The sequence below is a fragment of the Fundulus heteroclitus genome, chromosome 4 (assembly GCF_011125445.2).
Source record: "Fundulus heteroclitus isolate FHET01 chromosome 4, MU-UCD_Fhet_4.1, whole genome shotgun sequence".
Lineage (NCBI taxonomy): Eukaryota > Metazoa > Chordata > Actinopteri > Cyprinodontiformes > Fundulidae > Fundulus > Fundulus heteroclitus.
The window spans coordinates 31,385,681-31,400,318 of NC_046364.1; the positions used below are offsets into that span (position 1 = coordinate 31,385,681).

Genomic DNA, 14,638 nt, shown 5'->3' on the forward strand with positions numbered 1-14,638 from the left:
CGGGAGGTGAGCTTTAGGAACATTGCTTTACGTTGCTAAGACATGCATCTGAGCGGGCAACAACTGGGAAAAAAAAAAAAAAACCCAATAAGTCAAAAGCAAACCCTGCGCAGTGTGAAGCGTGAGGTGAACGAATGAAATGCCCTGAAGGGAGACAATTCAAAGCGTGGAATCTTGCTTTTCTCCTCTGCTGGAGACGAAAGGTTACCATGGTTCCCCCTGAACAGCGGGCCCTGGGGTCAAAGGCCCCGTAAAACTGGTAAATAGTCGGACTGAGACTAGGATATAATCTTTAGTTCAGCAGCAGTAGATGGGCATCTAACTTCATCCGCTGCTGTCGTCGCTGGCTCTGCTTTTATTTTTTTTTCCTCTAATGTTTCTCTCTTGGTTTTATAACGAGTTTAAATTAGCTCAGCTACAGTTTTTACCTTGTTGTATACTCCAGGCTAGTGGCTAATGCTGTTTTGGGAGCCGGGGTAGATGTACAGGTTGACTTTTTTTAAAGTCTTATCTGATACAGAGATTCAAAACAATGAAGCCTCTGTTGTCAGAGGAGGGTTGCTGTTGACTGATTGGAAAACTTTGGGACCGAGATAAGGACCTGGGGGGAGGGGAGGGGGGGGATGAATGGTCTTTCAAACACTGCTCCCCCACTCCAGCTTTTAGAGGTCACGCAGCTCATGGGAATAGGCCTTTGTTTGGCCAGGCCAGCGGTCACTGGACTGTCCTGCACTCTGCGGAGCAGCGGCACATCTGCCTAGCAGCTAGTGATTGATTTAGTGGCCTTTTTCCAGCTTTGCGTTCGTCTCCCGGCTGATCAGCCCAGCCATTTTTTTCAAATTCCCGCTAAAGCTCACTGGAACTTAAGAAGGAACTATCGCTTAATTGATTAGCGGCGTATTTCTTTTTTTTTTTTTTTTTAGGAGAACAGATGAACTAAGCAAAACGGCATCTGGTAAACAACTGCCATGAAGGTGTCATAAGAGCAAATGTGAAAGTTGTTGAAGTTGATTCATTGAACCCATGGCCAGCAGCTCAGCCCACAGCCTCCAGGTTCTGAAAGGGCTGATCAGATTTAATGCCCACCAGGAAAGATTAGACTCTCTGGGGTTAATAGACAGAGAGGTTCTATGGGTAGACATTTTAAGGCATCAATATAACAGAGTATTTAGCAGAAATAATGGCTCAGAAAAAGGTCAGCTGTGCTGCTTCCTTGCTGAACTGTTGAACTGCTGAAGCTAAAACTGGACTCTGTATCACATGTGTCCTGCATTGTTTACATCTCAACTGCTGTACTGTGAAATCACTGTGCACTTTATCCTGGAACTGTCCTGTAAAGTTACTTTATTTATCCTACAAAGTTACTTCATTTATCCTGCAAAGTTACTTTATTTTCCTGCAAAGTTACTTTATTTTCCTGCAAAGTTACTTCATTTATCCTGCAAAGTTACTTAATTAATCCTGCAAAGTTACTTTATTTTCCTGCAAAGTTACTTCATTTATCCTGCAAAGTTACTTCATTTTTCCTGCAAAGTTACTTTATTTTCCTGCAAAGTTACTTCATTTACCCTGCAAAGTGACTTCATTTATCCCGCAAAGTTACTTTATTTTCCTGCAAAGTTACTTCATTTATCCTGCAAAGTTACTTTATTTTCCTGCAAAGTCACTTCATTTATCCTGCAAAGTTACTTTATTTTCCTGCAAAATTACTTTATTATCCTGCAAAGTTACTTCATTTATCCTGCAAAGTTACTTTATTTTCCTGCAAAATTACTTAATTTATCCTGCAAAGTTACTTTATTTTCCTGCAAAGTTACTTTATTCTGAAATCCACTGCAATTCACTGAAATTCTCAAGCTGTATGCAAACGAAATTTCGTTCTGTACGCACTCTGTGCATACAAAATGACCATAAAGTTTGTCTAAGTCTAAGTGAAACTGACCACAGCCGCTAAAGGAGAGAAGGCTGAACTAATTCCTGCCATTTGCAGGGGAATCTTTGTTTGGGCTTGACCTGTCCTCTGACCTTTTAGTTTGTTGAGTTGCCAGCATCAGAAGTCCCATCTGCCGTGTGAGGAGTCGTGCTAGCCAGATACCGCTTCACTTTGGTATTTTAGTTTTAGAGTGAAGGCCGATCGTGTTGCAAAAATGAGCTAGAAAGGCTTATTGACAGGCTTTGTTTTTAATTTCCTTTGCTGGGGCCATGAGGCTTGTTGCTCTTTAATCTGATGCGTCTCTCGTGCCTAAAAGGGATGCAAATAATATTTCAGCTTTAACGCAATATATTTGGCCAATTTTGATATAGTAATATTTTATAGTTTAAGTGAAGCAGTTTGCACGGCAGCGGTGAGCACCAGGGTCTGTTGGGGCTTTGGGGTGGTCAAACTGCGAGCTGCCTGAGCCGAGTGCGAGTCGGGATTTGTGGAGGCCAGAGGTGAGAGGTTAGATTGCAGAGAGGGGCAGATGGTCAGAACTGTTTCTTCAAGCTTTTGAGGAACTGGCAGAGGTATTTATTCTCTGTTTGAATAAGGGTGAGGTCAAAATGCTTGCATCCACGTGTTTTGGTCGCGTTAAGCAAGTTTTACACACAGGAAAAGTTAAAAAAAGAAAGAAAAAACCCTCCAAAATGAATGCTTTTACATTTTACTGAAATAAAAGAATAGATTAAGAAAACCTGATCTGCTGAGAACCAAAGATTTTGTGGATTTCTTTTCCAACCTGCCTTAATAGTTTATCAATAATCAATAACCGTGCGTGCGTTTTTTTCCAATGCAGAGTCACTTGCCTGAGCGGTGAGGTAAATTAGGGTGGGAAAGGATCAGAGGAACTCATCTCCTCTGCCCTGCAGGCGTATCACTTCACCACATGGTGGGTCTGTGAGGGAAAGAGGGGCTAAAGGCCTCTTCTCGCCTCTATCGTCACATCAAACAGCCCCAGAGGAGCTGAAGCCGAAGGGGTAACAGCTCAGGACTAATTTGATTAAACAGGACCAGGGCGAGGAGGACATCTGATCCGGACCGCGGTTTTTGCCTCGTTTCCAACAAGGATGATATCAAACGCGTATAAAACGTCTTCTTTCCTCCGTGGATGTGCGCGTGATTTCTAAGGAAGTTGCTGTCAGCCTTGTAAATGTCATAATTTAGTGCTTTTTTTTTTTCTTTCTCTCTTTGGAAGTCAGCGCTCTCCTGCTGTTTAGCACCATAACACCTGGCAGCGCTGCTTACACAGGGACATTCATCATTGCCCCCGTACTCAGCAGCGTGTGTTTACAGCAGCGAAGGAATTTTCTGCAGACCTTTCTCGAAAGCGGAGGTTTACGCAACACGTAGCAGTATCAGGATTATCAATATGACAATAATTAAAGTCATGCGTTCTCTCCATTTCATTTACGACCTTCCCTGAGGATCTCATTACTTCCTTACGTTAAAAAAACGACGTGTTTTATGTTTTATTTTGCAGCAAGACATGTCATTTGAGCATGATATCTTTTCTATTTTCTCTGATTTCGTTTTGTTGGACTAGCACACTGTGTTTGACATAATAGATTTTAGAAATGTGCAGATTGTTGCTTTGGTCTCTTTGTGCGGTACTGATCATTATATACAATAAACCCCTCAAAAGTCACATGATTTCTGTTTTTATGAACACAGACGCTTTGTGAGAAAAACAGTAGTTATGCTTTGCATCTCGTCAAATCCGTTCAGAGTTTATATTTCTGACAAAAAGCTTAAATCCTTGTAAGATGAAAGGATTTCTGTTCATTTTTTCTTTCTTCAATTTTTTTTGTCCTTTCCGTTTCTTTCTTCCTTTCATTCTTCTGCTTTTTTTTTTTTTCTCTGTAGTTGTGTAAAAGACCTTGCTCGTAGTTCCTGGTGGGTCTCGTTTACTTGTGGGTCAGTCGGTGGCTGACCCAGGTTCAGTTTCAGGGAAACCCTATCCATGCAGGACGTAGCTGTTCCACCGCAGTCAACGCCTTCCTGCAGAACGCGGCACGTCCTCTGGCTGCAGGCTACACGGCACGCATAGACGTCCACCGAGTCTGACTGACGTGGATGGATGCTGCGAATCAACGTTGTGCCACTTTACCTTTAACAAGGACCGGATTCATCTCAGCCAGCTTAAAATAAATTCATCTTCAGAGTTCACCACCTAAACTTTTTAAACAAAGAACAACAAGCTTAACATAAACTAGTTCTGTTTTAATTTACAGTGTTTTATATGTTTATTTATTCATACACTAAAGAAACTGTTGCTGCGTACTCAAGTTTAAAGCAAAGGGGAGATGCACAGGTCTGCTATAACAATGTCTGATAAACAGCAAATCTGCTACAGCTGTTGCATTAAGATTTGACATAAATGTTAATACAAAAACAAATCTACACAATATTTTTTTCTGTAATGAGCAATTTTGATAATTATTAGGATATCTATCCATCCATCCATTTTCTGACCCGCTTAATCCCTCATGGGGTCGCGGGGGTTGCTGGTGCCTATCTCCAGCGTTCTTATTAGGACATGGTTTCATATTAAAAGTCTAGCTTCTAAAATAGTTTTATCTTTCAAATACAAACTTCAAAGAACAAATTAAAATAGGCGACGACGCATTAATAATAATTAATGAACTTTATTTTCAAAATAAATTCATTCTGGCATCTCTTGCTTTGTTCCACTTTAGTTTGCTTTAATTCACAGCCAGTAGTGCTTTGTTCACTGATGGAAGACAACGTAAGTGATAGTTACCAGAGGCTTGTTTTTTTTGTTTTCCTATAACAAATTGACATCTAACTGGGATGTGTTGTTCCTTTTATTCTAAGCGGAAACACTTCAGAGAAAAAAAAACAGATTTTCCTCTTTGTTTCCAATGAAAATGTTTTGCCGCCGGTTTTACCTCCAACACCCCGAGCTCGTCCCTTTCTGAGACCGCTTAAACGTAGCGGAAAGTTTTCCCTTCTTTCCACACTTGTCTTATTGTGTCCGGTGTTCTTTGGTGCAGGCATGCCCTCTTTTGCACTCCAGCCGACGCCCGTAGTGGTGACCGAAGGCTCGGTTGCCAGGTTCTCCTGTAAAATCAGCGCCCACCCTCCTCCCATCATCACATGGGAGTTCAACCGGGTCACATTACCCCTTTCCACTGACAGGTAATGCCACGTCGTCTACGGTTTTAACTTATTTGACCAGCCGATCCTCCAGCAGATGTTTGTGATTATTTCCAAACTCTCCTTCCCTGACCTTTCAGAATCACAGTGCTGCCCAGCGGGGTGCTGCAGATCCAGGGCGTGCAGCGAGCAGACGCCGGGCACTACCGCTGCATAGCCACCAACATCGCCAGCCGGCGGCGAAGCATCGAAGCCACGCTGACGGTTACCCCAGGTGTGTCGACGAGCACGAATGAAAGCCTAATTATTCTATGGTGGTTTTACAGCATCACGCTAAACTTTATTGTCATTCAGCTGCACACTCACAACGTGCATTAAGGCAGAATTTCATTGCAAGGCGACAAGTAGAAACAAGACTTAAGTGTCATTTTTGCAGGAATGTAGCAGCAAACAAAAAAAAACATGTTGCATAAAGGGCAGTAGTTTATTGAAAGATTTAATAAATCGATGAACGCTTTGTGCTTCTCTCTGTTTAGCTCCTGGCCCGGCGCTCCCTCAGAGGCCACGGATCATCGCCGGGCCTCAGAACGTCTCTGTATCGCTGCACCAGAGCGCCGTCCTGGAGTGCCTGGCCACAGGAAACCCCCGACCCCTCATCTCCTGGAGCCGGGCCGACAGCAAGTCCATCGACGTTTACAACACCAAGGTTTTGGGCAACGGCAACCTCATCATCACAGACATCAAGCCCCAACACGGCGGAGTCTACATGTGCAGAGCCACAACTCCGGGCACGCGCAATTATACCGTGGCTTCAGCCAACGTCACTGTGTTAGGTAAATATAGTATCTGCTTAGGATGTTCAGTTCACTTAGATGATTTCTAACTTCCAAACCTTTTATTTCTCTCTTTCATAAAGCACCTCCATCCTTTGTGGAGTGGCCAGAGAGCTTGACACGTCCACGCGCTGGCACGGCCCGATTCGTGTGCCAAGCCGACGGAGCTCCTGCGCCTCAGATAACGTGGTTCAAGAACGGAGAGAAAGTTCACTCCAACGGTCGCATCAAGATGTACCACAGGTACGTTTATCTGAACCTGTGAGATTTAAAAAATAACTTCCCTGACGCTTCAAATTCGGTTTGCTTTAAACGCAAAAATAATCGTTTACAAGTTGCTGTAAACCGGTTCAAAGCTGCTTAAGTAAATAATTGACTATTGTCCCTGCAGGACAAAGGAAGCTGAATAATTTACAACAGTGCCGATCGGATTCTAGTTGTTTTTCCAATAATTGTGTTCCTGCTCCTTATTTAACTGTCGCTGCCCTGTTAAAGTAATTATAGCGCGACAAGGAGCCTTAGGAGGGGAGAAGCAGGTTTTATGAGCTTTTTATTTTTGGGTGTTCTACAGCAAACTGGTCATCAACCAGATCATCCTCGAAGACGACGCCATTTATCAGTGCCAGGCGGAGAACGCGCTGGGATCGGTGCTGGCCATGGCGAGGCTCGTCGTGGTGATGTCAGAGGACCGGCCGAGCGCGCCCAGAAACATCCGAGCCGACACGGTGTCCAGCTCCGCCATCCTCCTGGCCTGGGAGAGACCTCAGTATAACTCCGACAAAGTTATTGCCTATTCGGTGCACTACATGAAAGCTGAAGGTAAGACTCGTCTTGAGGCGTTTCTTTTTTTATTTTTTTTCTGACGGAACTTGGTTTGATGGTTGTTACATTTTAAAAGCACGAGGAGAAATTCAGATTTTGGGCCATTCTTTTGTTATCAGCAACGTCCCGGCGGGAGTTTTCAAAATGAAGTTAATCAACTTTTGAACAAATGCAGCCAACCTGCGGGAAGTTCAAGAGGCAAGGTCCTTTTCTCCGGTTGCTGAAACGCTGAAAAAGCAAAAAAAAAAAAGGGGGTTTGGACCGTGGCAGCACAAAAACCTTCAAGTATTTTACATTTCCTGGCAACTCTTTCCGCCGATTAACAAGACTGGCATTCAGGGGCTGCAACGTTTCAGCAAAACATACTGCCTGTGCAGTACTTCATGACAAAGCCACTGACTTTCCTCTGAAAAGGGAAATTACAGAATTCAGCTGGAAGAAAGGACCACCTGCACGGTGTTGGGATAAAGAGGTCAAAACAGGAGCTGAACCAATCCTTTCTGTTTCATTCCTGAAAAACCTGACATCTGTCAGGGATTTTCAGCTCTCCGTATAGATTTTCTTTTTTTTTACACAATCACGTTGCTCTCTTTCTGAAAGAATAGCTGTCCATTGACATTGACAGAGTATCAGACAGTGCACTCTGCACCTGAGGTTGTTGACAGAGAGGCTCTGCTGAAAGGAGGAACTAATTAGCCCGTGTGATGGACTGTTCAAAAGTGCGTACTCTGCCAGGGCACAAAACGGTGTGGATTTGACAGAAAGGAAAGCATTGTTTCTTTTCATCCAAGCTCACTCAGCCATTCAGTCTATTTACAATGTTTTTTTTTTGTTTTTTTTTCCCGTTTGCTCTCAAGTATTTTGTTTACCAGGTCAGGAATCAGAGCTGGGAAATACTTTTCTCTTGTGGCACAAATCTTAGTTAACAATTGGCTCACATGTTCCCATTGGAACGGTCGTTAAGTGGTTATTTTTAGGACATTTTAACATTGTCATTTTACCCATTAGACCGTCAAAATATTTGTTATAAAATACATTACTCTGTTTTATAGCATCTATTAGACGTCAATTGTAGACTTAAATACACCTTTTTCTTTTTTTTTTTATCCAATATTTCTGGATCTGGTTGTAGATTTTTGATCATGTCTCTTTATCTTCCAATCTCACCGTGTGTCCAGGATTAAACAACGAGGAATATCAAGTAGTCATCGGAAACGATACGACTCGCTACATTATTGATGATCTGGAGCCGGCTCGTAACTACACCTTCTACGTGGTGGCCTACATGCCCATGGGAGCCAGTCGCATGTCGGACCACGTGTTCCAGCACACGCTCGAGGACGGTGAGGCCTACGCGCTGGAAAACCTTCACACGTCTTTCATGTTGTGCCAAATTACAACCACTTTAAAATATGTTGTTCCAACATCAGTCAGGTTGATGGGAAGTCAGATCAGTGTCATAAGTTGGCAGTTAAAATGTATTGCATGTAATGGATTGCTATGCCATAAGCTGGTTGAATATGCTTATTATTATTATTAATTATAATTTGGTATTATAATTTAAATAATAAATCATTCAACTCAAAATTTCGCTATAACAAATATAGTTCAAATGGTGGTGATGTTAGCTATAAGCTTATAAGTATTTATACCACTAATGCATTAGTTAACTTTCTGTTATGAACTCATTTATGCTGGAATAAATGATCAGGTCGGACTGTTAACCGACCAGGTTTATCCAGCAGGCTGTGAGAACCCCAATGTAACTGCAATTAGAGTTTAAATCCTTATTCCTTATCACCATCCAATGATATTGTCTCTGTATTAATGTCAGATGTTAACTCCAAAGGAGGTTAGCTCTGATTTCTGAATACCCAGGCAACTGTGAATTGGACTGAACACAAAACAATGTCTATTCCGCAGTGGTTGGTTTTATTGAACCAAAAGCAATTCCCTGTTACAGTAATTCTCTGATTCAAACAACTTTGGAATTCTTACTCATTACTAAACTAAAACATGCAAAATATATATGTGGAAATAAAGAACAAAACAAAAATAAACAATGGATTAAAATGAGCGGTTAGCAGATCTTAACTTAACTCAAAGTTGTTTAACACCGCCCTCGAAACATCGGCATTTCACGTATCAGCATTGACAGACAGAACAGCTTCGGGAATCTCACTGGACGCTCTGATGTCTTACACAAAGCTAGTTCAGCTAAGCTACCTACAGTCCAGATACACGTGACCCTCCCAAGATGGCTGCTACGATGACGTATGAGGGGAGGTCCTAATAACGTAACCACGCTTACGCTGATGGGACAATGCCTCGTTTCGAGAGGGGGGGGCTAACTAGGAGTTTAAAGCAAAGCCCGCGACTTGAGCTCGGACAAAGAAATTAAACTGATAAGGAGCGAAAAGAGAGAGAGGGGGGAAGCAGGGAAGAAGATGAAAAGAAATAAATCGGTAACCCACGGCGGGGTTCTTGATGGATCACAAATCAACACAGCAAATCAATTGTACAATGCATGCACATACGAAGAAAATGTTCAGCAAAGTAATTCCAACTTCGTCGTGGAATAAAAGCATTAACCAACACCTACAAAGTTCTACCGCCTGCCCAGGCACTTCTAAACACCCTGTTGGTGAGACAGAAATGAAAGGGGGAAAACCCCGTTACTTTGAGTTGCCTCGGGGCTGGTCCGGAACGCTCCGAGTGTGGCTTTCTGGACGCGCTTCGACGAGCGCAGTTGTCCACAGGCTGCTGCGGCACGGGGGAAAAGCTCCTTCGTTTCTTCCTCCGGGTTCGGTCGCTTTGTTGGCCAGACAAAAGCGGGGTCCTCTTCGATCAGTGGGAGATGCGGCGTCTCTCAGTCTTTTGATCAGAGGGAATTTAAAAGTACTTATTTAAGTCGACCTCCTGTTATAAAGCAGGGAATAACCGTTGCGTCGAAAAATCTCGGTCCAGCGAGCAATCGAACACGTGGCGTGGGAATCAGCTGTGCGTGTCTTCTCGGGTTGGCTAAAAGCCAGGGAAGAAGAAAGATGGTCGTGGGTGATCGGCTTTTATAGCCATCACTATAGCAACCTTATCTTGATCGGCGGCCATTTTGCCGTGTTGCGTGATGGGAGTTGGTGGCCATTTTGACCACATTGCATCATGGGTAACGCAGTCCGTTACGTCCCGAATTGATGCTGTTTCCTTGATCGGCGGCCATTTTGCCGTGTTGCGTGATGGGAGTTGGTGGCCATTTTGACCACATGAGTTGGTGGCCATTTTGACCACATTGCATCGTGGGTAACGTAGTCCGTTACCGCTTTCTGTCACGTCTGAACTGGCACAACATACCCCCCTTTAGCTTTGAAGAGTGGGATGCTGGTCACAGTCTTTAAAGCTACAACCAAGTCCATTCTGGCGTGACGAAAATCCGTTGTGCATGAGTGGAACAACCTAATAGTCTTTCTAGTAGTCCATTGGGATTCATGCAGTTCAGTTCATCATCCAAGAGGAGGAAAAACGAAGCATTCATTGTGCCTGGGTCAGTGACCTAGCCTGGGCAGGACTAAGCTATAGCTAGTCATTTCTATTGGCTAATAAGGCAACAATAAAGTAATAATAAAAAAATATAAAAAAAAAAAAAAAAAAAAGAAATGCAAACTTCACAATCACCATTGTCAATACATTCATTGGTCGTCAGGTTTGAACTTTGAACCAAAGAAAGGAGAGAGGGAAAAAGGGAAAGGAAAGAGACAGCGGTTCGTAGTCTAATCAGCTTATGGCCTTCAAGGAGCTGGTGCTACGAACCTGGGAGCGACAAAGGTGAGGGCGTCAATCCTGGTTTGCAACTGTTTGATCTGCTTGTATGCTGCATACGCCATCGCGGTAGTGATGGCCCATCCAAATACAAGGAGAACCACAATAATGGTCATAATGTGAGTGTCGGTCGACTCTGTAGTTCTGGGGAAGCGAAGCAGAGGGACCGAGCTCAACTCTGATGGAGTGAGACTGAATTTAATCAGCTGGGTGCCTGCAAGTAAAAGCTGTCTTTCAATGCCGACATCAATGCTGAAATTGTATCCCTTAAAGACATCTATTATTTCAATCTCTGATAAATGGGTTGCTTGGGCATACCCAGTGGATGTCTTTGGTTTTGGTACCCAAATCCAAATTAGGGACTAAATAAAGTTTGGGATCAGCATCATGATAGGCCAATATTGAGGGAGTTTGTAGGTGTACGTGGGTCTCACCTTGCCAAAAACCGACATTCAATACTGATTTAAGCCTATACACATTAGCTCTTTCAATGATGGGAAGGTTTAGCATAAATCCTATCTCCAAGTTGTCAGGATTTACAAATATCGGAATTGCACTACCTAGGCTGTACGCCAGGTGCGTTTGTGGTGGTTGCAGTGTTTCACTAGAGGCAGATTTGAGAACCTTTTCGACCAAATCTATTGGTACCAGGTACGGAGGAATCCGTCCTTCAGCAAGGCTATTTATGGATGAACTAACCTCTCGAGTGAGGTCCTGCATTAAATCTCTAACAACCTGAGTATACATCATGTCATTCTTTACCACTTCTGTGAGCGTTTCCAAAGCAATGCATGGTGTTATGGCTGAGTGTGAAATTATGGACGTGGAGTTATGTATGGACACTTGCTTTATTAGTGCATGTTTAAAGTGTCCTGATTGAACATGCACTTGTCCTATTTAATGCTATGCATTGTTCTCTTCGGCGGGGGCGGAGTTAGGCTCCGTTCCCTGTGAGGAGAGTTTGGTGGACGGTTTAATTTGGTTCGCATGAACCCATGTGTACTCTGGACTTTGCACGCTGGCTTCTAGGTTCTTTCGAGGCCACGCGAAAGTCGTTCGGAGACGGTCTTTTAAGTCAGTGACGCACTGGTGTGCAGTGTAGACGGTTGTCACACTGACGTCTACGGGCTGGTAGATGAGATTCAGGGGAAGTGTCCTTTGTCTTCCTGTCATCATCTGGAAAAGTGTCATCCCTGTGGAGCATGGTGAGGTAGAGCGGATTAGCATTAGGACCAGGGGAAGCTTTGTATCCCAGTTCCTACCATGGCTGCTGGCATGTTCCTTTGACATGCTGACCACGGTGCAGTTCATTCGCTCCACCTGTCCGGATGACTGTGGGCGGTAGGTGATGTGGAATTTAACTTCCACGCTCAACATGTCAGAAAGCACGGTCAAGATGTTTGACGTGAAATGCGTTCCTCTGTCCGAGTCGATGGACAGGGGAAGGCCCCACCGGCTGAAAACGTGATTTAGCAGCAGGGCTGCTGTGGTGACAGCGGTGTCTTTCGGTGCCGGCAAACATTCGACCCATTCTGTGAAACTGCCTGTTATTGTCAAAAGATATTTGTTATCTCTTAACGATTCGGGGACTGGACCGATCCAGTCAGTCTGCAAATGTGACCACGGAAATATAACCCCCCTTTGCTGAAGCAGGGCTCGGTCTAGTGGCCGTGTGGGTTGTAACTGGCTGCAGGTTAAGCAGCCTCGTACATACTCCTGGGTGTCCTGGGCCGCTGAAGGCCGGGACATCACCTGTTGGGGAGTTTTCAGATTAGCTTTGCAGCTTCTGTGTTCTCCTACTGGTGAGTCATGGACGTGTGTCAGTGTGATCCCAAGTTCGTTTGAATCTTTGGGCTGAATGGGCTGAAACTCATAAAACAGCTCCTTAAGTGCTGTTTCCTCCGTTTCAGTGGTCAGTGCATCAGCTTTTTCCAGCTGTTGCATGATTTCTGTTTCAAAGCCAGGGCAGGGCTCAGTGGGTGAGTCCCGGTTCTCTGGTTGATTCGGTGCTGGTTCTGTTGGGTCGGTTGCTGTCGCATACCCCAACAGATTTCCTTCAGCTTCAAGCGTTGCACCACAAATAGATCCAGCAGGCAAAGCTTCATGTCGCCTGATTTGGATCATGTTGGAAGGAAAAGTAAACACGGTGTCTGGAGAGTCCTGTCTGCCGGTCAAGGATAAGGGCAGGTCTCCGATGACGGGAATGCTCAGCTCAAAGTTGTGGAAAGAGCTTTCGATGAGCACCCCAAGAGGTTTCTTCGCCACCACTTGGATCGGCATGCGAGTTGGATTCTCCACTAAAAGGTAAGCTGAGCGATTGTTCAGCTCAAGCAGGGGTGTGTCAGAGGATTTCGAAATCGGCTCTGTGGAAGGCAGAAATGGTGCTAAAAGTTCTTTGTGCTCTTCTGAGCAGGTCACCTGGTGGATAGGGACGGACAGTCCACTTCCAGAAGTGAGGGGCTTGGGAGTCCCCACTTGGGCCCAAAGATGACCATGATAGCAGTCAATGAGTGGGGCTAACCTGTTCAACAGGTCCTGACCCACAAGAAAAGGTTCTGTGTCCAAAGTACATATGTAGATGGGGTGCACCAGGGTCATGTCACGGAAAGTGATGTCTAACCACGCCCGTTTGGTGATGCATGACTGATCCTGAGTGTAGCTGGTGATGCCCACGTTACAGGTCTCCACCTGGAACGGTTTCCCAAGAGACACCATAGCTCTGGTCACCTCATCAAACAAATCTGAGCACATTAGACTGATCTCGGAACCCGTGTCTAAAAGAGCATTTGCAGTTACACATCCTCCGATAACTGTCGAGCAGTATAAACGGTGTGCATTTTCATGATGGTTTAGCTCATCTAGAAACCTTAGAAAAGGGGCTTTCTGATCACCTGCTGATGGGATCTTAGAAGGTTGTTGGTGATTTTTCGGTTGGTCCCCCCCCTTAATCAGATAAACTCTGTTAGAAGGGGAAGCCTGCTCCACGCCTAGTCATGCTGGCTGGGGTTTTGGGCCTGGCTTACCTGGAGGGTCGACAGGATTGGATGGTGGCTGGTACGGCTGCGGCGCGATCTGATGCACTGTTTCGGCTAGCAACCTGCGAAAAGTCTCCTCTATCTCCTTTCTCATTGACTCCTCCATGCGCAGGTTCCAGCCTTTGTTGTCATGTGTACTTTTCGACCTTTCTGGCCTGTCAGTTTGCTTACCGTATCGAGCTGGATCCGGCCTGTGCCATTTTTGAAACCTCTCACCTTCCATGCTGCCATGCTGACCTCTCCTATCCTGGGAAGCTTTCTTCTGCTGCGGCTCAAAACCATGTTGCTTCTCAGGGCCAAATCTAGTTTTAGGTTTGAGGGGAGGCATCTCATGTCCCTCCAGACCTAAACTCTTTTCTGGTTCGGCTTGAATCTGCAGAACCTTTTTATCACTATCGGCTCCTTTGTTGGGCCGGACACGTGTTTCCCATGCCACCTGCGCGTATTTCCTGATTTCCTGCATGGTAAGTTTCTTGGTTCTACAATGCATGGTAACCTCATAACGCACGCTTTCATGAAGATTATGGAGGAACAAAGATTTGAAAGTGTGGTCTTCCTCCAGGCCGGGAGCATTTCGTCCCTGAAAGTAAGCAGCCCGCAAGCGACGGTAGTACTCTTTTGGTGCTTCAGTTCTCTTTTGCTGAATTGCAAAAGCTCCAAGAGTGGCCGAAGCTGGGTCTGTAAACGCCGAATATTCTTCTCTTAAAGCCTGACAAAGAGCTGAATAACGGTCACGTGTAGCTGGAGGGAGGCTTTCTATGAAAACATGGACACTTCTGGACGTGGTTTTCCAGATAAGCTTCAACTTTTCTCGAGCTGAGGGGCTATATAAGTCTAGCAGACAGCGCTCTACCTCTCTGAGATAGTCATCAATGGTGGATTCTTTATTGCTAGGATCAAAACGCTCTATGTCTCGGGCCAGGGACTCAAGTTGACGCATCCGCAGTCCCTGTTCAGGGATCGGAGCTGGTCCATCTGAGTCCTCTCCTGACGACTCTTGCCTGTGGTATCCAAGATGGGAGGGAGGCTCCAGTTCTGAC

The 14,638-nt window shown here is 44.8% G+C and overlaps 1 protein-coding gene across 1 annotated transcript in view; it reads left to right on the top strand.

Moving 5' to 3' along the window:
- prtga (protogenin homolog a (Gallus gallus)) overlaps positions 1-14,638 on the top strand; it is a 48,604-nt gene that overhangs the window by 9,120 nt on the left and 24,846 nt on the right. The window contains exons 3-8 of the mRNA XM_012855079.3: positions 4,993-5,137; positions 5,236-5,369; positions 5,632-5,928; positions 6,012-6,171; positions 6,500-6,747; positions 7,929-8,093. Coding sequence (XP_012710533.2) covers positions 4,993-5,137; positions 5,236-5,369; positions 5,632-5,928; positions 6,012-6,171; positions 6,500-6,747; positions 7,929-8,093 — 1,149 coding nt within the window. The remainder of the gene's footprint in view (positions 1-4,992; positions 5,138-5,235; positions 5,370-5,631; positions 5,929-6,011; positions 6,172-6,499; positions 6,748-7,928; positions 8,094-14,638) is intronic.